Source organism: Doryrhamphus excisus, chromosome 1, assembly GCF_030265055.1.
Source record: "Doryrhamphus excisus isolate RoL2022-K1 chromosome 1, RoL_Dexc_1.0, whole genome shotgun sequence".
NCBI lineage: Eukaryota > Metazoa > Chordata > Actinopteri > Syngnathiformes > Syngnathidae > Doryrhamphus > Doryrhamphus excisus.
Genome location: NC_080466.1, coordinates 21358090 through 21386062, shown reverse-complemented (window position 1 = coordinate 21386062; position 27973 = coordinate 21358090). Strand labels below are relative to the sequence as shown.

Sequence of the window (27973 nt, the reverse complement as noted above, 5' to 3'; positions counted from 1 at the left end):
GGCCACACAGTCAGGAGATAGGGAAGATCTGGGTTCGATTCTTCACTTGAGAATCCCTATGTGGAGTTTGCATGTTCTCCCCGTGTGTGTACTCCGGTACCCTCCCACATTTTAGGTTAATTGGCGACTCCAAATTGTCCATAGGTATGAATGTGAGTGTGAATGGTTGTTTGTCTATATGTGCCCTGTGATTGGCTGGCGACCAGTCCAGGGTGTACTCCGCCTCTTGCCCAAAGACAGCTTGGATAGACTCTAGCATACCCCTGCGACCCTACTGAAGATAAGCAGTATAGAAAATGGATGGATGGATATTCTCCAATTCACAGTCAATTCACAGTTATACTACGTACAGGTTAAAAAAATCTACATCAAATGCACAATAACAAAAATGGCAGATAGGGAAGGGTGTGGATTGATAGAAAACTCCTGAATATTGAAGCAAACAAAATGTCCAAAAAAGATGCTGACAACCAATTTTTGTGTCAACAAGCAAACGCTGATATTTTGGAGAGTCTTCGATTTGGCCTCTTTATGTCCCTTTTATGGGATTTATTTGAAAGCTTGTGGTCTTAACCTAGACAGTATTGGGTTTCTGTGACAGTGGGCCACAGCCCAAATAATAATAATAAAAAAAAGACTGTCATGATGGCAAAGAAAGATAGAAAAAGGGAATTTTGATTCATCCAAAATTCATAGTGTCCCAAAATAAATAACTTTGTAAAGCACCCGTTATGAAACTGACTGACCACTCAGATTGAGTGCAGCCAACATTGAAAAACAACCCATATCCTTCAGAACCCAAAAATGGTAAAAACGTGACTACTCTCACATTATTGGCACAAAATAATCTGAATCTTGTGTTTTAAGACGTTTGTTTACTCTGGCAAAAACCAGGCGTCCTTTCACTAATTGCCTTCCACCGATGACTAAATCACAATGAGGTTTTGGGTTTCTAAGTTAGAGGAGGTTCCATTTGCCTTCCCCAACTGTATCCTTCCTGCCCGAGTCACCAAGTGTCACATCGGGTTATGGAAGATGTGAAATTTTCAACTACCACTCACGGCTACTGTTCCAATATTGTGCATGGAGCAGTGGTTGTAAGTGTATAAAATTACATTCTTGCTCGCAAGTGTATAATTGGTACCAGGAAGGAGGCAATGTAGTAAATATTGTTCTGGAGCCAACATATCTCCACTCCATCAGCGTCAGAAACAATCTGTGTGGACCAAACCATCTGCACCATGCCTGCTCTCTGCTGTGGCTTATTCTAGCATGCAGACGTGCGTGCTGTTAGTTCTGTTGTTTGAAGAATCCGCAGAATAAAAATCTAGAGTCGCCTGCAGTGAACTTGCAGTTGGAGTAGTACAAATGGATTACGGATGAGAACAATGCGAAGGAGAAAAAGGGGAAATGGAAAAGAAGAGTGATAAATGTGTCACAGATTGAAGTGAGCTACGGCTTTCAGATTTATGGTCCTCAGCAGCTTCCTGCTTCCTCCTACCCGTTTCTCTGGATTAGAGGCCGTGCTGGACTTGGCGGCGAAGATTCAAAAATGTACAGCACTCAAACGGACACACCCTCCGTGAAATGAGCTCGTTAGAAGTGATTAGTGATCTCAGATTCTGATTTGTCTTGGATTCAGACAAATTGTGTCCGGCTGATTGCAATCTTTGACGATCCAAGGTCACTGCATTGACGTTCTGGCTAAGTACATACGACAACCAGACAATTTCGGACATTGCGTGAGGATACTGGAGAGCTGAGCTGAAATGCTGTACAAACGTATTGAATGACGACATTTGGAATGGTTGGAAATGGTCGGAATGTCGCAATGGGAAAAGATATAGATACACATAGATTATGAACTTGGCATGCCATTCGTGACTGGAAATGGTGTACATCGGCACAAAATGACCACGCTCCCACATAACACCTTGTCGAGTACTGTTTATGTCTAATGCATGACGTGCAACATGCATTGTTCCTGCATGGGTATGCATTGTCAACACCACTTCCACAGAAGGCATGGCATTATTTGGTCCTGCTGCGTCCTGTGTGACGCCACGCAGACAAATAGACAAGGTGGCGAACTCCAGAGAAAAAGCCCTCATCGCAGAAAAGTAAGAAAAAGAAAGAGAACGAGGCGTTAAACAAAAAAAGGAGACACAGACAGCGTAGGGAGACAATTACTGACTAGAAGTTATCACTTTAGGCATTATGATTAGTTAGTAACAGAAATTGACAAGGAAGATACAAGAGGCGATATTTCCCCCTGACTGCTTGAAGAGGCGCGACACATTTTGAACATTTCTAAATTTTCTTTACACACTGGCACGCAGCCCTGCAGGGTTTACACATATACAGCGGTGTCTTGGTTAACGTCATTAATCCGTTCCAGAAGGTCCCACTCAAACCAAAACGGACTCTAACCAAAACATATTTTCCCATACAAAATAATTCAGTGAATCAGTTTCTGGCACCCAAAAATTTTAACACAAAGCAACAAAAAAATTATAATTTTACACTAAATATATATGGCTAAACTTTTAAAAGTTATGTATGTAAGTTTTGTATAGTAAATAAAATAAAATAAAATAAAATAAAATAAAATACAATAAAATAAAATACAATAAAAACTTTATTACAAATATTAGGAAAGCAGGAAGTGAACAAATGTAACAGTTACTGATTGTAAAAGTACCAGATGGAGGGGTAGGATTCAATAAGCTTTGCTTCTTCCTACTCCTTTTGGACATGTGGAACTGTGAACTGATTATGTGATGCATTCAATTGTACTCTGATGCATGTTCAAATGAAATAAAACCATTACCATTACCATGCTTGAAATGTATTGTCTCACAAAAAGCCGTTTTTGTCCCTTTTTTACAATGTGCTGAAACTTAGCTTAGTTCGACTGCTGATTACTAAAGAACAGAAAAAGATGGCATATACCATGTCTACATAGCCCTAGTGACCGGAAAAATGACTTGATGACAAAATGTGTGCAAAGTAAAACAAAGCTTAATATGCACAATATCACCTTCAAACACCTGTTGCAGGTAGCTGAGACTGCATCAAGTAAGCCCCACAATGAAGCACCAGTGGCTAATACTTAGCAAAAAATGGAGTGGAATAATACTACGTACATACCATGGAGCCAAACTTTCCGTCCAACTGATTGAAATCGACTGTCGAATGGCCACAAAAGGTCATTTGCTATCCTACCGCACTGAGACTTCAAATAATTACAACTGTCAGTGAGATTGATTTCTTTTCCTTTTCATTTCAACATCTTCCTCGGCTCCTCTCCTCAAAGATTTATTGAGCAACTCATCTTGGCTTGCCAAAGTACCACTCACTAATGACATCCACAGTCGGGAAGGCCCAGTTTCCTCCACAGTGGAAATGAGAATTATGGGTAAACGAAAGACCGTTGCCATCAAGAAGTAAGGTTTGTTGTTATTTTTTGGTTTCCTTTGTGAAAACTGGGACTTTGCGCCCTTCTGTTTGGGTACCAACCTCCGTGGTATATGATTTACCGTTATGACCCAAGCTGAAGTGAACTGTACCACCGGATGGAAATGTGACCTTAAGTGAAGTCATGGCTCATTACAAACACCCGGTGGCTAAGAAATAAGACCTTAGTGAGGGAATTCAGGTGTTGAGACTGCAGACTAAAGGATTCAACCTACTGTGTGTGGCCATGGTGTTATGGTTGCTAATGAGCATATCATAAAATACTCTCGGGTAGTACGTTTACTACTGAAATCACTGATCAAAAGCATTTTAACGTTGATCTTTGTTGACATTATAATCAGTTTGAATCACCTCATTTTGGGCGGAAAATTACATTTGACGGAAGTCCATCCTTGAGATCATGTCGTACAGGTCCACAGTCTATTTTGTCAGGATGTTGAAACCTAAAACCCAACAAACGGACATCCAAGTAAGCATTCCTATCTTATCCCTAATCCCAGACTCATCTGCTTATCCTCAAGGATGCGTCAGTCCAATATGGGAACTTTTCCCAAAGTCAAGTAGGGACGCCCCCGCCACTGCCTTCCCACAGGACACACTCACTTCACTTCCTCTCACTGACGACAATGAAACATGTCTTTCACCTCAAAACATCACGAAAGAATGTTTTCCAATCCAAAGGCAGTGCAGCCACCAATCAGGCCAGGAATGTTGTGACTTTCAAGCCACATTATGGAACAATTTGATGTTAAAGGGGACCTACTGAGTTGTGGGCTTCTATAGAGCAGCTATACACGATAATTATGTTAATTGTGTTAATTATTATAATTTTTTATATTTATACATACATTTTTATTTTTATTTTTATTTTTATTTTTATTTTTATTTTTATTTTTATTTTTATTTTTATTTTTATTTTTATTTTTATTTTTATTTTTATTTTGTTAATTATTATTTTTATTTGGTTAATTATTATTTTTATTTTGTTAATTATTATTATTTTTATTATTATTATTTATCTTGTGCCCTGTGATTGGCTGGCGACCAGTCCAGAGTGTGCCCCGCCTCTCGCCCAAAGACTGGGATAGGCTCCAGCACCCCCCCCCGACCCGTGTGAGGAAAAGGTGGTAGAAAATGAATGAATGAATGAATTATTTATCTTCTTTTGTCTCTGGTGTTATACGGGTGCAATGACAATAAAGGAAGTCTATCTATCTATAACCTGCACAGAAAGCTTTCTAGATCTTCCAGAATCTGCACCTATCCCAGCTGTATTTCCTCGGGTTTCCAAAACGGGCTTTTTAAATTTATTCCACAAAAACGATGTACCATCCCACAATTTTGACTGTATATTCCTGATATCGTGCTGCATTTTTCCGTGGTTTAAACATCTTTCAATGTCTTTGGTCTGCCAAGTGAAGCAGTTGCTAGCATTTAACCAAACACTCCAGTTTAACAGAGTCCGATTTATGCGAATCAAGTGTGAACACAGCCTGAAAATCATTTGTTAAAATTCCAGGAAGAGTGTTGAACTTTATTGCCAATAGCTGCGGGATTAGCATGAATCACCGTTCCAGAGCCCATCCCACTGTCTCACAATGACTGCATCAGCCCATCCCTGTCAGCCCCCCGAGGCCAGAGATGCATTAGAGGACCTGCCAGGAGTTATTTGAACCCACAACACTATGGATCTGCTAGTCTCATAGAAACTAAACCCGCAGAGTAAACAGACTGGAGGTGATGTTTGGCTCGGGCCAAGAGCCAAACTGGAGAACCGGATCGATGTCTTGTGTGTTTTCCCGTGTGTTTTTGTGGAGGTGAAACACGGAGGTGACAGGGTTAGCTAATGGCTGGATGTCAAACAATAGGGCGCTAAGACAGGAGGAAGTGGCAGGAGTGATTACACTATTACACAAGGAGGAGGAGGAGGTGCAAAGCCTCCGATGATTCCCACTGTGATTATCAGATCAGTTGTTGACGGTCGACCTCGAGCCAGCACTTTGGTTTAATCCTCCATGCTTACTGTCTAGCAAACATACCCTCGCATAAGAGCACAGGTCTTTGCTCTTTGCTGCCACGGGAACTGTAAATCCACTTAGTTCCAATCAGCATCCTCCCAAGGAAGGATCCTCCGCGATGCCGCTACATCCGTTCTCACATCAGCTTCCCGAGCATCTAGGTGTCAAAGGTCTGCCAGCGCTTGTCAGCTCCGCTTCGTCCACGTGGAAATGTCCACGACGCATTCGCCGGCTGTCCAATCCGATTAAGTTGTATTATGTTATCACACAGCGGAACGTTGTCTCAGCCTCGGAGCGTCAACGTCGCTCTCAAAGCTGTCAGTCGTCATGCTATTAAGACAGCTGCTCTCAGCGGGTTATTGTTCCTGAGGAGCGCTACGGGGACCTGACAGGCCTGAGGAATCTTTATTCACTCTCAAGGGGCCTTTCAGCGCCATCGTCCTGAATGGGACCTGCCAATGTCATCCTCCATCCATGGCATTTTTATGGCATAGCTGACATACGCACAACGCCCTCCCGCCAAGCCCCTCCGTGGTCCCTTTTATTCTGGCGCTGTATGTCAGCTGCTGCTTTCCCATACAAGCGACCGATTCCACACAGGGCCGCTTCGTCTCCGAATTACCTCGACGGGCGCATTCATTCAAGCAGATGGGCAAAGAGGGAGACTTTCGCCCTCTTTTAACCTGTCACTATAGGGTGCTTCGATACGACTGTTTCACTTCCGATACGATACCAATGTAGTGAGTGAGTATCGGCCCATACCGATATCAGCCGATGCTTTTGAAGGCTTGATGAAGGGCTCGAACTTGGACTATTTGAATCAAAGTATGATATCAAAAATTTTAGATGCAGGCTGATATAATATATAATACTATATAATATAATATAATAATGTCTGACATCCAATATCGCATCGGGACACCCCTACCCAGACACCTAGCTAGCACCGCTGATCCCAGGCAGGCCCTTTACAAACTGGCCCATTATACCTCAGAGTGAGGTTGAAACCTTGTAAAGCCCTGGGGGCTTTGAGTGTGTGTGTATGTGTGTGTGTGTGATGTGCACGTGAGCGTGCACGGTGGCTGTAAAGTGCTCCCATGCTGTGCCGCCTAACGAGAGGGCAGGTCAGCCATTAAATGGGCACTAATGCGGGAAATTGGAGGCCATTGGGCCCTCCTTTGTTGCCGTGCCTCTGTGTGGCTTGGTTGGACTCCGCAGAGAGGAAAGGCCTGATTAGCCCCACATAGCAACAGAAGGGGGGAATATACGGCCCATTTAGCACTGCATGGTGCGGTCCGGAGGGTGCGCATTAACGTATTGTCGCCAGGACATTAAACCAATGTGTCAAAGGATAATAGGCAGGTTAATTCTATTTATACGGCCTCGTAACTACGCAGGTAGCAGGTCGACTTTGAACAGTACAACAGTTCAAATGGGGGCTATACATTTCTACAATCATGTCACATTAACAGTATAAAACTGTTACAAATACACATTAGGTACCACCTCATTACTAATGTATTTTTCCGAGAGAGAAGAGTATGAGGTTTATATTAATTATGTTATTAGCACTTAATAAAGCCTAAATAAACATTAACTCACATAAAATAGTGACAATTACCTACCTAATGTATATGAAATAGATGGAGTTATAGAAATGCACCTATATTTTAGAACTATTAATGATTTACATAGAGTACATTCTGAAACAAGAGTATGAACTATATGATACTATGATTATTAACTAGATTAAAAAAAAAAATATGTTTTTTATCCAGTTTATATATATAAACTTTAGATATTTTTTAACTTTATATATATATATATATATATATATATATATATATAAACTTAAACTATATTAGGAAAGCAGGAAGTGAACAAATGTAACAGTTACTGATTGTAAAAGTACCAGATGGAGGGGTAGGATTTAATAAGCTTTGCTTCTTCCTACTCCTTTTGGACATGTGGAACTGGGAACTGATTATGGGATGGACTCAATTGTAATCTGATGCATGTTCAAATGAAATAAAACCATTACCATTACCTGCCTGTAAAGCCTTAATGAACAACAAAAATTATTCAGTGCCAAATAATTTTGTTATCGAGTGCTGTAATGCAATAAAATAATCAGCGATTGGTATGCTGATAATTTGTGTCATTTCTAACTGATAACTCGTGATTTAGACATACTTCACGAGATTATTAAATGAAAACAAAATGACTGCTTATTTATCATACAAAAGTTCATATTTTTGCTTTGTAACTTGTAAATGGTAATAGATTATTCATACATAATGTGATAATTAACATTTTACCATAAGGCAACTTTGGTTAATATAAAGTAGGGCAGTAGTTTCCAGTGCAGTCAATATTAGCATTTTGATCTGCATTAATGAGTTGTAAAATGTAAAATCCTTTTAGGAACAAGCTACAAAAAGTAACAAATAAGCTGCTGCGGTTGCAGAAAATGATCATTTCAACAACAGTCAGCATCTTTTAAACCCTTTTCTCAAACTGCTAATTTATTCATCATAATAAATGGTAATGAAAACAGCACAAATTGCACTTTTTGTTGTTCATTTTGAGTGATTGGCTGTAAACAATGTCTGACTATTTTTGGGATTATACATTTCTCTGTTTTGACTAATAGCGGTTTAACAATGCAAACTAATTAGGAACTGTAATTGCATACGACGCACCGAGTGGGTAAATAATGAGTTCTCATTCTAGTATTACCATAAAGATGGTGCTCAGAATGAATGCATCGAGGTCTTTTTCTCCCAATTGTCACCTCCAACTGCTGAACACAGTGCATCTGCAAAATGCATCCTTCTTTACTGTGGAGTGTAACGGGCTGATTGGAGAACAGAAGGAGAAGGTTAGCCAGCTCACAGGGGAGGACACAGAGTGCAACCTCTAATTGGATGCAATAAAGGAATTAAATTAGCCGGATATAATGTCTGCAATGGGCTCCCCTCATGCCTCAATACGTCGTCTTGGACGCCCACCAACTTTTTACATGTGATACATTCCAATACATTTATGGCCTAAAAGCATCCTGGTTTCAAACAGTAACCGGAAATGCTAAATTCAGTTATCAACATATTTTGTTGGGCAGTAATAATAATTATTTAGGGTACAGTTGTTCCAAAGTGTGGATATTTTTTGTTGTACAGTTCTGTCTTTGGTGTTAAGGTTTGCAGTCCAAACCCACAGCAGATTTATTTATGTTTGAAAAAATTTAAAAAAACAAAAATGATCAGTGGGTTTGATATAAAATATTGAAAGCAACAATATATTACGTTGTAATATTCATGGTAGACTGGGGAGAAAACATGGAATTTGTTAAAACATGGCATTACAAACATCTACATGTGTGAACTGTAAGCAAAATAACAGCTTCAAAATCATAGACATAGACTTTCTTTATTGTCATTGCACAATAACACAGCAGTGAAATTGCCAACGAAATGTCGTTGCCTGGCTCCCGTGTAATAATAAATAATAAATAATAATGTGGAGAATAAATAGATTACATCAAAAATGAACAATGTGCAGTGTAAACAGTAATTTGTACAAATAATTTAAATAATTTAGAATAAATAACAATAATCTCGGTGGTGCACCAGATTGTGGGAAGTCTGTTATTGTCATGGCAACCCTGGATCACCTACTTAAGAGGTCTATAGTATTGGTGGCTCAATCACTTCTCCTGCACCAGCATTACTTAGTCATGCCTTAAACAAATAAACAAATGCCGTGTTAGTGTCCATACTTCAGTGTGGACAAGAAGCCAAGCCACGGATGTGGAGTGAAAGTGTCAGTTTGTCTCTTTAAAGCAATTTGAGGCCGCGACCAACGTCCCTAAATTAGCGGTCTTATTGTGACTATGATGAGCTTAACCTCAACCTCCGGCTCTGCGGCTTGAATTTGCCTCTAATTACGAGAGGGGAGGTGGACCGTGCGCCTCTCCGAGGCTGAGGTCACTGCATAGAGGCTGGGAAAGGCGCTCATTAGCCAACTTTCCCGGGAAGGGGTTTGAGGCTCTGTGCTTCCCGAGAACTTCCAGCAAACAGAAACACCCGATAAACATATCAGTTTCCCGTAAAATTTGCCACTGGGAAGTGAAAATGGTCCAGCTTTTTTTTTTTTTTTTTTTTGCTGTTGTTGTTGCTTTTGCTGTCTTTTCAATTAGTTACAGATTATGTTAAGGGAGCTGTTGAAACCTTTATCCAGCTAATTCCATTAGAAGGCTTGTAAAGGCGAGATGGTAATGATTCATGCAACCATGCAGCATCAGCACAACTATTCAAGTTTTATTCTTATGAAGAAAGTCTGTTGTTTTTTGACATTTTGGCTAAGAAAGATGCGTTTTATGTGCACATATGCTGCATCACTGACGTACAATTTCATTACTTAATGCAAGGTTACTATCATTTTTTTTTCTGCACACAAACTGGGGGAAAATTTGTCAAAACATGCACACCTATGGTGTTGCCCATGCTATTATTTTTCTGACAGATATACCATATGGTTCAATTCCAAGTCGTATGGCAACAGGAGTTCAGAACATTACGAGAAAAATATCATTTATTAACACCATAATATTCTCCGGGCGGCACGGCGGTCTAGTGGTTAGCGCACAGACCTCACAGCAAGGAGACCAGGGTTCAATTCCACCCTCGGCCATCTCTGTGTGGAGTTTGCATGTTCTCCCCGTGCATGCGTGGGTTTTCTCCGGGTACTCCGGTTTCCTCCCACATTCCAAAAACATGCTAGGTTAATTGGCGACTCCAAATTGTCCGTAGGTATGAATGTGAGTGTGAATGGTTGTTTGTCTATATGTGCCCTGTGATTGGCTGGCCACCAGTCCAGGGTGTACCGGTGTCCGAAGACAGCTGGGATAGGCTCCAGCATCCTATAAACAGTAGAAAATGAATGAATGAATTTTGTTTGTTCGCTTGAAATTTCTCACACTGCTTAATATTCTTTACAGAACATTTTCTACAACTTCAAGGTGTGAATCATCGCAAAATTTACTACACGCCTTTTGGGGATAAGTAAGCACATTTGTGTAAAGTTTGAACAAGATTAGTCGAAGAACATGGTCATCGTCACACAAAATGTCATGGGCGGGACTTAATGATCATAATAAGTCATTGACCATTTGTCTAATGATGAACTTTAAAGATATCTGCATTACCTACTGTATGTTTTCCTAGGAATTATGAGCACAACCCACAAGGGGCGCCACAAATGTCATTTGAAGTCATCTGATACTAGATTGATTGCATCATTTAGCTGCAGGGAACTGAATAGGTCGACCTCCCTGATTGGTACAAATGTAGACTTGTCTTAATTGGATGTGTCTTAATATGCGGCGGTGGGTGACGTCGTGTCTCGAGTGGTATGTGTACATGAAACACTTGGCGTGCATGCCAACAATAACAATGCCGTGAATGCAGACAGCCTTACTAGCTCGTCTCAGTTCCACTAAGCAATACAGTCTGCTTCGGATCTGTGTTGTGTGTTTTGCTTTTCTCCTGTCAAAATGCCATTTGGTCGTGTAGTGGTTAACGTAGCTGACTTTGGTACATCTGGCGTGGGGTCAATTCCTCCTCAATGCACCATAAACAATCACCCTGGGATTGGCTGGCTACCAGTCCAAAGTCAGATGGGATACCTGCAGCTCATGTGTGCCCCTGAACAGGATAAGCGTTCTAGAAAAATTGATGTCTGTACTGTAAAAAGTTCAGAAAATACCAAAATAACTGTTTTGTAAAATTACTCTTTTCATTTGGCATTCTACTGCAGTGGTACAGTACCTAAAAGATCTCGGCAGAATGTCCACATCAACAAAAACTTTAGAATTATTCCAAAAAATTTCATATTTTGTTAATATTGTTGGGAGCGTCCGATTGGTTAGCACGCAGGCCACACAGCGAGGAGACCCAAGTTCAGTTCCAACCCCGGCCATCTCTGTGTGGAGTTTGCATGTTCTCCCCGTGCATGCGTGGGTTTTCTCCGGGTACTCCGGTTTCCTCCCACATTCCAAAAACTTGCTAGGTTAATTAGCCACTCCAAATTTGAACTCCAAATGTGAGTGTGAATGGTTGTTTGTCTATATGTGCCCTGTGATTGGCTGGCTACCAGTCCAGGGTGTACCCCGCCTCTCACCTGAAGACAGCTGGGATAGGCTCCAGCATACTCCTGCGACCCTAATGAGGACAAGCAGAAGAAAATGAATGAATGAATGAATTATAATTATTGGGTGTCTGGCACTAATTAATTGGACATTATTTCCTATGAAACATTCATATGTTTTAGTTTTCATTGGATCTGTAGGCCACTGTACCGTGACATAACTACAATGGAACCTTGGTTAGCATCAAGGAAATACAGCAGGAATAGGTGCAATTTCTGGAAGATCTAGAAAGCTTTATGTGCGGGTTATCTTGTGTAGCTGCTCTATAGGAGTCCACAACTCAATACAAAGAGCTGAAAATGAGCATAATAGGACCAATTTACCCAAAAAACAAAAAAATTAACAACAATTAACCAGGGTAGATGCTAACCAAGGTTCCACTATTTTGTGTCCTAGACCCAAGCCAGATCTCAGTTTACCATTCTTACCACTTGAAAACTCAGTGTGGTGTCCAGCACCCCCCCCCCCCCCCCCCCCCCCACCATGCAGTACTGGACAAGAACCAACATGTGTACCAGTATCCACACCGTTGATGTGTTGGTGTGAAACAATCAGTGTTCAAAACAAAGAAGCTTGTCTGATTTTTTTTTTTGCGGTTGTTTTTTGTTTTTGCACATGCATCACCTGCAGCTGTGGCTCACAGAGGAGCGAAACAACTTCTAGGATTTTGTCATCTTTTCAACACTCTGTCACAGATGATCTCAAAGACGTCCAAACATTAAGACTGTGTTGTCTTTGAGTCTTTGCGGATTAAGGTTGAGTTGTTCTTCTTCTTTAAAAAAAAATAAAATCTATGACTCAATGAAGGTTGTTTTCATGTCAGTGTTTCCGTGCCCCTCATCGGGTGTCCAGGATGGTCAGCCATTGTCATAGACCAAGTGGAAGCATGCAGTGGCAGCACTTTCATACATTTTGTGCTTTAAAGATGCTAAAACCAATCCGATGTAGATACATTAGGGGTTGACCGATATGGCGTTTTTCTGGGCCGATGCCAATATGTTTTTTTCCATCACCCTTTTTTTTCTTTTTTCATGCCAGTGTATCATCAACATGAACTTGAAGCTGTTATTTTATTAGATTTTTGTTACATATTGTTGCTTTAAGTGCAAAGCATCTATTTTTGTAGTATTGGCCAATCATATGAAAGTGTGCCATCATTTCAATCTCCCATCAAAATGACATCATTTCATGGTACACTAGTTAGATAGAGTTCGATGACCGATCAATGAAATATTTCCATGTAATATTTAATTCAGCTATTTTGTAATTCTATTCATATGACCAAGTATAAATTGTGGTTTTTCCACAACTTTTCAATCCAGGGTACCATCAAAATTAAGTTGTTTTATGATAAAATTGTTACGTGATGTTCCTTTAAATGTAATAAAGCTCATTGTTATCAGTGACCCATTCAACAATTTCAAGTCAGAGTATCATCAAAATGCCTTTTTTTTTAGGGTTAGGGCTAGGGCTAGGGTTAGGGTTAGGGTTAGGGTTAGGGCTAGGGCAAGGGCAAGGACAAGGGCTAGGGGTTAGGGCTAGGGCTAGGGCTAGGGCTAGGGTTAGGGTTAGGGTTAGGGCTAGGGCGAGGGTTAGGGTTAGGGTTAGGGTTAGGGTTAGGTCCCTAACCCTTAGGCAATGGCCGATTTTGCTTGGGCTGATATTTGTGGCCGATACTGCTTTTGCTCCCTCAATTTACATGAAAAAATGACAATGATAACAAATATTACAGATCTCAAGTTTAAACAAATATTTATTGAAATGTAAACACAATAGGATTCAGCTTTCTTAAACACACATTTAAACGGAATTATTAACTTTAAAAGGAATAAATATTCAACCATCTTCAAAACATGCCGATTCAAGTAAAGAACGCCAATATCAGCCCGATATATCGGCCGGCCGATGTATCGTCGATCCTTAATATAGATCATTAATACTGAATGAACAATGGGTTAAGGGCAGTATAAGCAATACCAACATTCCTGCCGTCACTTAATAATGATCAGCACTACCAAATCAAAGCCTTAGGTATGCCTGCTTGTTGACGTGTTGGACAATTGTTGTAATCCAGTGTTGTATCATGAAGTGACGGCACACACAGAAGATGAGAGCAGCAGGGAACGTAAGGATAGGCCAGTAGAAGTAGGTCAGTGTTAGTTTGCCCTAAATCTTTTTTTTTTTACCACGTCACTTATCTCATTTCTCTCTGTGCCTTTTTCGCCCTGCAGCCTGCAATTGTAACCTTCACGCCCGCCGCTGTCGCTTCAACATGGAGCTGTACAAGCTGTCAGGGAGGAAAAGCGGAGGAGTTTGCCTCAACTGCCGCCACAACACAGCCGGCCGCCATTGTCACTACTGCAAAGAAGGCTACTACCGAGACCTGTCCAAACCCATCTCACACAGGAAAGCCTGCAAAGGTATGGTGCATTCCCCCCCACAGCTTCTCCATATGCTTGGCCGTGCTCCTTAAAATGCATAGATTTCATGGAGTATATAGAAATATATTGGTTCCGCCCATAGGCACTAGTGCGTAGAAGTTTCAGATTAATGACAGGAAATGGGGGAGGAAGTGTGGAACCTCTGCATTCCTAAGCCTTGTCTCGCCCCATCTTCCCCTGTCAGCGAAGATGAGTTGGAGGTCTGCAGGGATGGAGGTGGGGGTCGTGGCAATATGGGCGGGTGGAGTGGGTGTTCCCTCTTTGACACTTGAGTTATTTGGCTTAATTCAAGGGGAGGCGAAGGGATGACAGGACAAGCAAAGCAAACAGAGCCGAGGTGTGAAGTGATCCACAGAGCAAGTGGAAGGCCAATCAGAAGTCTGGCAGGAGAGTGAAAGATGGGAAGGAATAGAGAGTGATGATAGTGATGGGGAGGGGGGGTGGACAGGCGTAACACGCCCCCATGCAGGTGTGCTAGCCGCTTAATACCGGCGATGAATCGCCTGCCATCAACCCTCACCAAAGCTAATAAGGGTCAAAGAGAGCGAGGCCATGTTTTCTCACCTCTCCTGTAGCTGCAGGTAAAGATAACAGTGGCACAATCCCTGTGCAAACAACTTTGCTTGTTTTACACACACACACACACACACACACACAATCACCACACACACGCCTCCAAAACATGGGCCCATGTGGAAATGCCTGCCTGCCTGCCGACAACTTAAGCCTACATTTTCCCATATCGCTGAAGAGGAAGTGAGTAAATAAACAAGTCACCTTGACAGACAGCATGTGCACACACATGGTTTGTATTCTTCTGTGCTGTGTTCAAGTGTTGCACACAAAAATCACATAAATATACTTTGCTTCACTGCAGTGAAAACAATGTCAAGTGAATGCAACGAGACATTGCATGCTGGTGATCTGTGTGCAACACATCCTGCTTGTTTCATCCTTAACTAGAGCAGAGCCTCCGCCCTACCGCCCCTTCAGCCACTCATCAGCATTCACACCTTCCATATAGCTACGGGCCCATTCTAGTGTCAGGCGGGAACGCAAACACGCATTCATCACGATTGGAGTCTTGCATATTCTTCACCAACGTTCCCTCACTTGTATCAACCAGGCAAGCTAATAATGCCCCATTGCGTGGCTCAACATGGCGCTACTTGTTTTCCCATAGTACCCTACCGGTTACTATGTGGTACTATTCGTAGCAGGGGGTCTCAAACTCAATTTACTTGGGGGCCACTGGAGCTAGGGTCTGGGCGAGGCTGGGCCGCATCAGGTTTTCCAAAAAAAAACAACAAAAAACGCATTTATTAAAAACAGAAAAATGAATAAACTATGCTTTTGTTCCGATTTTCTACAAGAAAAGCTCTTATAAAACATTCCACTGTTCTCAGATATCTTCATTTTTATTTTTCTACACAAAATAAGATGGAAAAATAAATAAACAAATCAAGAATAAAGAAAATCAATCAATCAGTAATAAATAAATATAATAATAATAATAAAACATTGGTGGGTAGACAAATTATTTATTAATTTCAGATTAAAATGAACAAAGCATTATTAGAGCCCTGTAGACATGACAAAACACGACTATAGTCACATTTATACTCTTTTTATTTACAACATATTGCGCAACTGCAGGGTCTTGAGACACATGCTAACTCGCAAACTAGAGAGCTAGCGACCTAAACGGTAGCCTTCAAGTTATTTCCTTTAAACTTAAATAGCCAAAAACTTACCACTTCCACACGGATAGGGAGGATAACTATTAACAGTTATTTAACCTTTAACATGAACATTAATCAAACGTAATAATTTTTTCTGGGTACATGATACCATACAGCATCCATATCAAACTTGCGCGGGCCGCACTAACATTAAACTTTCCTCAAACTAGTGTCCTGCGGGCCACATTTGGCCCGCGGGCGTGTTTATCTAGTTATCTAGTCGCTATCGATTTAGCAGATTAATTGGGGGTGTACGCTTCAGCCCGCACCAATCGAAATAGAGTAGTTTCTGTCATGCCACCCCCCCCCAAGGAACAGAAGTGTTTTCACGCCCTCCCCGGTTTGAAATAGTAGAAAAACTGCTATTTATTTAATCTATTTATTTATCTGTACTATACTGCATTAAAAGTACATTAAAAGTACTTCCTGATTCTGGCTGATTCTTGACAGTTCAGGCCGCCCCACTATTTGAGAAGCACTATTTTAGTGTGTCGCAAAATTTATAAATACAGCACGGCACACAACTATGACCAATAATGTCAGCCCACGGCATTAGTGCTTCATTTTAGCGCAAGATGTCATTAACTCAAATGATTACATATTGTTGCATTCTCGTGAGCCCCAAATGTTTGAATTGCCTATAAAGAACAAAGTAAATCTAAATGAAATGAACATGAGTTAATAATTAAGTGTATGCCATAAATTCATCCAGTCTTAAACATCCATGATGATGGAGACTGTCCCCTTTGTTTGCAGAAGGCGTAATGTTTCTTCCAGCACAATTCTAATAATAACAGACCATTTAATTGTTTCCCCCTCTACTCCCCCCACCTCTGATGGGTTCCTCAGTGAGCGCACCATTTAAGTTAAAGACCTTGGAGGCATGGCACGCCACATTTGGATCCCCAGAAGAGAAAACACTCTTGTTTGTTGTGGTTCCCGCTGCTGATAGACACAATTAAAGCAAACACTTTATTGACACTACTATAAACCATCTTAACCATGTCCAGAGACCCATCTGTTTGAATACGAATGTGGTGACTCATGTGAAACGTTGGATACACGAGTCATGGAGGGGGGAGTCAAGAACTGAAAAAGCAGCCTGAAGTAATCTGGTGTCATGAAACAAAAAGTATGTCCATTAGAGATGTGTGATGCAAGTGTCAAACCTGGAAAGGGACCAATTATGCTTTTTCCACTTTTCTGACCTATAAATGTTGTTAGAATGTTGTATTATTGTGTTAAACCAGAGGTAGGGAACCTATGGCTCGGGAGCCAGGTAGGGCTCTTTTGATGACTGTATCTGGCTCTCAAGCATTTCTTACCACAATAAAAATGCATTTTTGCTAACATTTTAAAGTAAACCATCACAGAAATGACTGTTAAAAATAATATTCAAAATCAACAACTTTCTTATGCATTTTAATTCGTCCATCTATATTCTGCTGCAATACGGCCGACCATATCTATCTTTCCTGATGATATTTTCCAGGTCAAACACCAAAACTTGATTATTGCTGGGTAATGCTGTAGTGTACCTCGGTCATTGAGATGTCAAAAAAACATGTAAATGTAAACTTTCCTCCTTTAGTCAAATAGCTAAAGCTGCAGAACCAAGCCTTCTGGTGAAGATGGCCAAAAGAATGAAATACGTGTACTGAATACAGTTCAAAACTATGCAGCAGCAGAAGTTGCATTAATGGCAGCAAGTATTTGATTTATTATTAGACACTGCGCTGCTCACGAAAGTATGCTGGCCACACCCCATTGGCGTGGGGTAGTGTGCCTGGTCTACGTAATTAGAGCCCATTATATCTAAAACTGTTGGTCTTACATAAACATGCACACATTTGATTGCACTCAAAATGTATATGGCTCTCACAGATACACATTTTAAAATATCTGGCCTTCATGGCTCTTGTAGCCAAAAAGGTTCCCGACCCCTGTGTTAAACGATGCCAAAGTTTCAGATAATGAGGCTTGCACATTTGGAAGTGAGTCTTGAAAGACATTTGGGGTGGTTCTGAAATCTCGGTTTCAGAGAGTTTTTTTTCTAACGCCGAGCTTTGTGACATCAATGCGAGCGAGACTGCCTTATATGGGCATGCCCGCCCATATAGGCTCTGCTTTGCTCTGTTTGTGGTGTTAGCAATGGCTCCCAGGAAATGTTTTCACTGGTGTAAGAGAAAGCTAAATATTTTTAGCTATCCTAACAAGGCAAGCATCAGGCAAGAGCCGTAGGAGCTCCTGATGCCCAGCCAGCAAGAGAAATATATTTTTATCTGTCAATAGCATTTCACACAGGACTGTTTTGTGAACACGGGCCAATATGAAACTGCACTGTCCGCCAAATTGTTACTAAAGCTCGACACCTTTCCAACGTTACTTTTTCGTGGCAAAGGGTCAGAAGAGCAAACTGTAAGTAACAATTCATGTGTCCTAACTGTGTTTATTTTGTGCAGGTAATCGAACAAAAGCGGTTGTCTGTGTAGCATTACAGAGTGTTCCTACAGCGAGTTTCTTACCTGCATGCATGCAAATTACTAGCTCAATGGTGTCTGGAGGAGCTAACGGCCTTGTACCCAAGATTATTAAACATGAATAGTCCCGCAAAAAAAGTGCAATGACCTCATTTGCACTATCGATGTTGTGCTAAGATTGCCTGCACTAAGAAACGTGGACTTATGTGTGCACTCTTTGAGTTCATACACAGTAAGTCAGGGGTCTCCAACCAGTAGCTCTCAAAAGTTGACTGTCCAAGCTCTACTTCCGGATCGGATTTGGGATCCAAAATAAATGGCTGTATGTTAAAAGCAGACATTTTAAAAATCTTGGTTCATTATCAACTTCTATACCGACAAAATTAGAAAGTGGGGTTCGGCAGCTGTCCAGAGGTCCTCGGGGGCGCTTGGGAGTAAAATTAATTTTAAAAAGTCACACATAGACATGGGCTGATTCAAATGGCAATGTCTGCCTACAAATCCAAAACTACGAAGATAGTATCCACACTATATAAAAATGTAATGGAGGGAAAGGCAAATACTCATTATATTAAAGAAAAATGGGAAAAAGAGCTCAAAACAAACATTACAGAAACTGAAAGGTTGGGTATGATTATGACCCAAAACACCACAACATCATCTCGGGTCTGGAGGGAGCATTGCTGGAAGAATATAATTGGATTTTTCATTATACCAGAAATGAAACAAAAATATGTTAAGGTTACCCAGCCATGCTGGCGTCAGTGTGGTACAGTCCATGTCAACCATTCACACGTGGTCTGGCTTTGCCCAAATATCATTCATTTTTGGAAGAGGGTATGTAAAACCATGGAGAGGATTTTGGGTTACAGTGTGACTTTTTCATGTGAGACATTGTATCTGGGCCACCTGGTGGGAGACCTTGTGTCAAGAAAAGATAGGTATTTGTATAAAATCATATTGGTAGCAGGTAAAAAAGCCATTACCAAAAAATGGCTGAACCCAAGACCCCCGATATTGGAGGACTGGCTTTGTGTGATGAACACAATACATGACATGGAACTGTTAACACATAGATTGAGGACTGAAGAAGACATTTGTGGAGAAAAATGGGTGAAATGGACACTGTTCACGGACAAAAATCAAGGAAATTACTCAAATTGCACCATGACAGGGAATGTGGGATAACCAAATTGTGTGCTGTGTATGTCCAGTGCCCCCTTTTTGTTTTTGAGTGTGTTTGTATTGCTGTTGACGTTTTGTTTAGAAAAATATAGAAATAAATAAAAATAAAGTATTAAAAAAAAAAAGTCACACATAATGCAGTGTGTCCGTGCGTTGCAGTACGTGCTCTCACAAACTATGTTGATGAGCTTCAAGTAGGTGCTCTTTGCAGTCAAACACCTTTATGGGGTGTTACAGTGGCATAAGTCAAAATAGATGAGTGTAGATCAGACTGCACTAAGTCATGTATGTCCACTCCCCCGGGCAAGTGAAAGCAAATAATAGGTTTGGTTATTTATGAACTCTTAGACTCATCACTCATTCCCAGAGCAGCAGCTGGGGAGGCTAAATTCACACAGCAACCATGTAGAACTTCACCCTCACTTGGCAAGAGTGTGAACAACGCTGGATTGGCAACAAGATATAGTGGAACAGGGGTGCTCATTAAGTCGGAGGTGGTACTGGTCGATCGCGGCGTTAAAAAAATATCATCCTAGCATCAATGCCGTCACTTGATTGATATACAGGGCAGCCATTCAGATGACAACTGAATGTTGCCCTTCGGGCGACCAATCAAATCAAACAACGTCTCTAAGTGCAGCAGAACTTACGATGTCAGCCTATCATCCATCCCCGTTACTTGATTGACATACAGGACAACCAGTCAGATGACAACTGAATTTTGACCTTTAGGTCACCGCTCATGCGTAAACAACGATGCAAAGTGCTAAGCTAGTCGGCGAATTGCATCAGATTTTAAGCCCTCGCTAAAGTTTATGGTCACTAAAATGAGTGAAGGAGCTGGACCAAGTAAAAAGGCAAAAACTGGACCAAGTAAAAAGGCAAAAAACACATCACTTCCATACAGATATGGAATATTATACGGATATTATGATACGGATATTATCCATGACTGATAAACATTTGGAAGTGTGCTTGAGGCTGGCTATCAGCAGCTACTGTCCGGACTATGCATCCCTGGCTGGTTCAATTCAGTGCAAGTCATCAAAGTAAACTCAGGTAATTACAAAAAATGTTAATAGTTAATTATGTGTGTTTTGCAATATTGGCTCATTTGGTTATGTAAGGTACATCAACATACATTGTACGTACAAATAATCCTCAATACGTTTGAAAATAAATAGATGTTTTGCATTTTTGTAGTGGGTAGATCATTTTGACTCGGTCATTTTAAAAGTAGCTCGCATGCTGAAAAAGTGTGAGCACCCCTGTAGTGGAACATCTAAAGTAGAACACAGTCGTTTATAGGGCTGCAAATTAATAACCTGCATTCATTTTCAACACCGCACCCTGTTGAGGCTAGTGTGTGAGCTGGAGCCTACCCCAGCTGACTTTGATGAGAGACTTTGGATGGATCGCCAGTCATTAAAGTTGCAAACTTCCTAGAAATTTGCATAAATAAATGGCAATTCAAAATAAGTTTTAGAAGCCAAATGTAATGCAAAATATGATTTATATGTATGTATGTCTTAATTAATTATCCATTCAGCCATCCATTTTTTTTATGCCGCTTATCCTCACTAGGGCCGCGCATATGCTGGAGTCTATCACAGCTACACCCTGGACTGGTCGCCAGCCAATCACAGGACACATATAGACAAACAACCATTCACACTCACATTCATAGGGCGGCGTGTAGACAGCCGTGAGTGGGCCGTGGCAGAGACAACAAACAACAGGTGTCCATGAAGAAGAAAAGGGGGAGGTCGAAATGCACATTAAGTAGATTGTTTGGGTTTTGTATGAGTAGCCATCTTCCAATAGATGTGGCTTACTCCGTTTGTCCACTCTGGTCTCTCAATGGAGCCATCTGCCTTCACAAAGCCGAAAGCTTCTCCAAGATTGCCAAGCCTTTGTCCTTGTTGTGATTCACAGTCACAGTCAGAATGCTCACGGCTTTACCCACCATATCGATCATAATGGGCAGCTGCGGGCTGCGTTGAACCGCTGCGTCCGCCTTACGATGTCTAATCCAAGCAACATGGTTCGGAATATGTTTTTGATGTCTTCCACGGAAAGAATCGCCAGGCACACGACCTTCTACTTCCCCCTGCTGTCTATCATGTACCTGGCAGACAGGTTCACCTGACCCTGAGCTTGTTGTCGAGAAGATCTTGTCAATTGCATGGAGAGACTAGTCGATCAATTCAATAATTTAGTATGGAGAACATTGCAGAGGGAGGCTCTTATATATTATCACATACTACAGTATTAATTGGCCCTGTACCCTAGAAAGCGCCCATGAATGATAGGGGAAAAGGCCGAAATGATACTGTGTCAAAGCCCAGGGCAGTGATACTGATAAAATATAGAGTTTAACCATGTCCAGTATCGGCCCCCGTAGCTGTCCACTCAGAGCGCGCTGCTCTGGTATCGTACCTGTGAAACAACCAATCAGAGAACAGCACACGAGTGCTTAGTGCCTAGTGTTTCTCCAGTCACCAAAAAACCCCAACTTGATTAATGGAACTTTAATTGTCAGACATTGATATAAGATAAGACTGTTGATCAAATATTATTGTTGAAATATTTTTGCAATTATTGTGTTTACACTGTTTAGATATAATACATGTAATAAACTGAACATTTTCTGGAAACAAAATGGTCTTTTGATTAAATAGTACGTGATAATAAGCTCATGATTAAATAGTATGTGATAATAACATCATCACATGGTTTGTCTGGTATCAGGCCCAGTATCATGCCCCCGCGTGCTAGTATCAGCACTGACACTTGGGGGCATGATACCTGGCCTGATACCAGACAAACCATGTGATAACCTATAATTATCACATACTACAGTATTAATTGGCCCTGTACCCTAGAAAGCGCCCATGAATGATACGGGAAAAGGCCGAAATGATACTGTGTCAAAGCCCAGGGCAGTGATACTGATAAAATATAGAGTTTAACCATGTCCAGTATCGGCCCCCGTAGCTGTCCACTCAGAGCGCGCTGCTCTGGTATCGTACCTGTGAAACAACCAATCAGAGAACAGCACACGAGTGCTTAGTGCCTAGTGTTTCTCCAGTCACCAAAAAACCCCAACTTGATTAATGGAACTTTAATTGTCAGACATTGATATAAGATAAGACTGTTGATCAAATATTATTGTTGAAATATTTTTGCAATTATTGTGTTTACACTGTTTAGATATAATACATGTAATAAACTGAACATTTTCTGGAAACAAAATGGTCTTTTGATTAAATAGTACGTGATAATAAGCTCATGATTAAATAGTATGTGATAATAACATCATCACATGGTTTGTCTGGTATCAGGCCCAGTATCATGCCCCCGCGTGCTAGTATCAGCACTGACACTTGGGGGCATGATACCTGGCCTGATACCAGACAAACCATGTGATAACCTATAATTATCACATACTACAGTATTAATTGGCCCTGTACCCTAGAAAGCGCCCATGAATGATACGGGAAAAGGCCGAAATGATACTGTGTCAAAGCCCAGGGAAGTGATACTGATAAAATATAGAGTTTAACCATGTCCAGTATCAGCCCCCGTAGCTGTCCACTCAGAGCGCGCTGCTCTGGTATCGTGCCCGTGAAACAACCAATCAGAGAACAGCGCACAAGCGTGAACACACAGCGTTTGTTTTGCTGCCGTCTGTGCTCTGTCAACATGTCAGCGGTTAAATAGTAAATAGTATAGGAAATATTAGTATAATAGTAAATATTAAATAGTACGTGATAATAAGCTCATGATTAAATAGTATGTGATAATAAGATCATCACATGGTTTGTCTGGTATCAGGCCCAGTATCATGCCCCCCTGATACCAGACAAACCATGTGATAACCTATAAGTATGAGACTGGACTAAATGAGATGTGAGAAGTAAAGCAGGGGCAAAGATGCGGACGCCTTATTTGAGAACCAGCAAAAAAAGTGTCTTTTTATGCATTTTAAAAATTTGCCTTGATTTTGCACCTTTTTGACTTTGAGAGTATCTCTGGTAAGAGACCACCGTCTTGGACCCGTGTCCCCCATATCTGCCTAATCCATCTAGAGTGGCCATGAAACAGAGCACACAGCCACTTAAGCACTAAGTGGACACACTTAAACCAGAAAGACTCGCTTAAGATTCCCACAGTAAGCCAAAAGGTGGGGCGGCCCGCCAGAAAGTCACGCAATTTGTCACACTATCTACTATAGACAAGGAGGCTGAGTACAGACCATGTGTAGGTGGGAGGTGAGACCCTTAAAGCTAGAACCATGACCCAGCCCGATGCTATAAATTGCTTCTTGCCCTCCGTTGCCTCAAATCCTGCTGACATTCTTTGAAATTTACATGACTGAAGGCGTGCTGGACTGGCCTCCACGCTGCTTTCAAGTCCATGTGTGAGTCTGTAGTCGTTTTCACACCGCCGTTCAAAGCTGGAAATTTTCCACAGTTTTCCCTTGCTGTTCATCATTGACATGGAATAGGGGGTCAAGTTGACCCGCACATTTTCTAACTTCAGACGTAACGGCAGAGGTGTAAAGGGTGTGTGAAAGGAAATAACCAAGTCGGAACAAGGGTGTGATGTTTATCTCTCGCTCTGTTGTGCTGAAAGCAGTTGTCGCTGTCCGACATTGTATTGTATCGGTCACACCAGACACTGGCATCCAACGATTTATTTGGAAAACAACATTTCGCTGTTTAAATGCCAACTGACAACGCAGTGTCACACTTTGCAGACAAACGAATGCATCTCGGTGTTAAAGAGCCATACGTTTTGTTCCCCTTCTTGCCAAGCAATGATAACAGTGACAGATTGCTCTGATAAAAGCTCTAATAGGTACAAACTCAAAGAGGGAAGCCTTAAGAAGTTGATAAGATGTGTGAACAGCACAAGTAGCCACACAGGACTGAGATAAGAGTTGCAACGGAAGCTAAATCACAGGAAACCAGCACTAGAGATAAAACTGTGTTGTTTTGTTAAGAGTCTGAGCGACATGTAAGATAATACAGAGTTGTTGGTTGTCAGAGGTTAGCACCAAAGACAAAGATAATTGTAAATATCTCAATATATTTGCACACTCAATATGGATATGCTATACATCAGGGGTGCTCACACTTTTTCAGCATGCGAGCGACTTTTAAAATGACCGAATCAAAATGATCTACCCACTACAAAAATGCAAAACATCTATTTATTTTCAAATGTATTGAGGATTATTTGTACGTACAATGTATGTTGATGTACCTTACATAACCAAATGAGCCAATATTGCAAAACACACATAATTAACTATTAACATTTTTTGTAATTACCTGAGTTTACTTTGATGACTTGCACTGAATTGAACCAGCCAGGGATGCATAGTCCGGACAGTCGCTGCTGATAGCCAGCCTCAAGCACACTTCCAAATGTTTATCAGTCATGGATAATATCCGTATCATAATATCCGTATAATATTCCATATCCGTATGGAAGTGATATGTTTTTGCCTTTTTACTTGGTCCAGCTCCTTCACTCATTTTAGTGGCCATAAACTTTAGCGAGGGCTTAAAATCTGACGCAATTCGCCGACTAGCTTAGCACTTTGCATCGTTGTTTACGCATGAGCGGTGACCTAAAGGTCAAAATTCAGTTGTCATCTGACTGGTTGTCCTGTATGTCAATCAAGTAACGGGGATGGATGATAGGCTGACATCGTAAGTTCTGCTGCACTTAGAGACGTTGTTTGATTTGATTGGTCGCCCGAAGGGCAACATTCAGTTGTCATCTGAATGGCTGCCCTGTATATCAATCAAGTGACGGCATTGATGCTAGGATGATATTTTTTTAATGTCACGCCGCGATCGACCAGCGATCGACCAGTACCACCTCCGCGATCGACCGGTAGATCGCGATCGACGAAATGAGCACCCCTGCTATACATAATTCTATGGTTCAATTTAACTTCTTCTTGTCACATATAGACAAACAACCATTCACACTCACATTCATACCTATGGACAATTTGGAGTCGCCAATTAACCTAGCATGTTTTTGGAATGTGGGAGGAAACCGGAAACCCACGCATGCACGGGGAGAACATGCAAACGCCGCATAGATGTCCAAGCAGAGAATCAAACCCAGGTTTCGCCAATCTCCTGACTCTTCGGCCAACATGCTAACCAGTAGGCCACCGTGTGGCCTGATTCTAATGAAACTAAGAAATCAATCCTGAATAGCAGTAATTTGCCAAAGAATCAGACTCCATCGATAGAGATGATAGACTGCGGAGATGGATGAAGCACTCGGATAATTGTACATGGGTCCTCCTCCAGAATTTTACACTTACACTTTGGTCTCAGCTTACTATACCAGGGTTCTAAGAATACCAATCATCAGTCTTGTGCTACCTATTGGCTTCAGAAGTGGGATGAGTGACCAGGTGGCCATCTGTGGTGTCTCCATTTGGAAGAACCTGGTATCAACCTATTAAATCTCGGTGCTTAAGTTCTTAAGTTAACAGTACTCTTTTTTAGGGTTCTGGAACAAATGGTGTCAGAAGTGGGATGGATAGATATGAGGCATCTGTCGTGTCCCCATTTGGAAGAACCTGGTATCAACCTATTAAATCTCGGTGCTCAAGTTCTTAAGTTAACAGTACTGTTTTTTAGGGTTCTAGAACAAATGGTGTCAGAAGTGGGATGGTTACATATGAGGCATCTGTGGTTTCCCCATTTAGAAGAACCTGGTATCAACCTATTAAATCCCAGTGCTTAAGTTCTTAAGTTAACAGTACTCTTTTTTTAGGGTTCTGGGACAAATGGTGTCAGAAGTGGGATGGTTACATATGAGGCATCTGTGGTGTCCCCATTTGGAAGAACCTAGAACCCATTAAATCCCAGTGCTTAAGTTCTTAAGTTAACAGTACTCTTTTTTAGGGTTCTGGAACAAATGGTGTCAGAAGTGGGATGGTTACATATGAGGCATCTGTGGTTTCCCCATTTAGAAGAACCTGGTATCAACCCATTAAATCCCAGTGCTTAAGTTCTTAAGTTAACAGTACTCTTTTTTTAGGGTTCTGGGACAAATGGTGTCAGAAGTGGGATGGTTACATATGAGGCATCTGTGGTTTCCCCATTTGGAAGAACCTGGTATCAACCTATTAAATCCCAGTGCTTAAGTTCTTAAGTTAACAGTACTCTTTTTTAGGGTTCTGGAACAAATGGTGTCAGAAGTGGGATGGTTACATATGAGGCATCTGTGGTTTCCCCATTTGGAAGAACCTGGTATCAACCTATTAAATCTCGGTGCTTAAGTTCTTAAGTTAACAGTACTCTTTTTTAGGGTTCTGGGACAAATGGTGTCAGAAGTGGGATGGTTAGATACGAGGCATCTGTGGTGTCCCCATTTGGAAGAACGGGTGATACCTGTGATCAACCGTAGAGGTGAAGCTCCAGAATAAATGGAATGTGACACCTCCAAAGGGACACAGGTCTGTTTTGTGAATTTGGCTAACTTTAGTCCGAGCCTATTAGACCTGGGTTAAAATCTGGGTTTAGGCCACTTATCTTTAGGGTTCTGTGACAAATGGTGTCAGAAGTGGGATGATTACACATGAGGCGTCTGTAGCATCCCCATTTGGAAGGACAGGTGATTGATGTGGTGATCCACCTCCAGAATATTGCTACCATGGCAAAGAGTCTGGTACGTTGGCGTCAGAAATGGGATGATGCCATCTCGGCATGGGTGCGGATTAGTTTCACAATATCTTTATTGAATTTTCGAATTCTCAGTGTAAGTTTCAGCAAACACTTGGCCAACTTGTTCCACCAAATTAGGCATAGAACACGTAACAACTAATAAAAATTGTTTAATTATTACAAAAAAGCTCAAAAGTGCGTAATTCACTTTTGCCAGATTTGACAATGACAAAGTCAGGGCAAGCAGCCGGTGTCGAGGATTTAGCATACTTTTTTTTTTTTCAAGTAATAAACGGAAAATATAAAAGTAACAGGTTGATGGATGTATCACCGAGCGTTCGATGACACTCAATGTCTGTGTGAGTTTTACAAGCACAAAAGTAGGAGTGATGAGGTGATCGTTGATGGATTAGCTGTTCTGCTCCGGATTAGCCTGGCAGGGTTTACGGTACCAACTGCGTGGAAAATGATTAATTCTCCCATACTTTCTCACCACAAGTGAGATGAAATGCAACAGCTACAGTCACTATGACTCAACACTTAAACACATAAATCAAAGTTTTGCACTTGATGCACAACATTGGGGCAACGATTACGTCCCTGAAACACATGTGGTTCCAGAGACCCCCTTGTAGTCAGTCAGTGAGGACGTGTGACTGACATTCAAGGGCCAGAGTTAATCACAAACAGGCAATTAGATTTGTCTTTTCGTTACT

The 27973-nt window shown here is 41.3% G+C and overlaps 1 protein-coding gene across 1 annotated transcript in view; it reads left to right on the top strand.

Moving 5' to 3' along the window:
* Positions 1-27973, top strand: part of ntn1a (netrin 1a) — a 66800-nt gene that overhangs the window by 15165 nt on the left and 23662 nt on the right. Inside the window, exon 2 of the mRNA XM_058082215.1 lies at positions 13935-14123. Coding sequence (XP_057938198.1) covers positions 13935-14123 — 189 coding nt within the window. The remainder of the gene's footprint in view (positions 1-13934; positions 14124-27973) is intronic.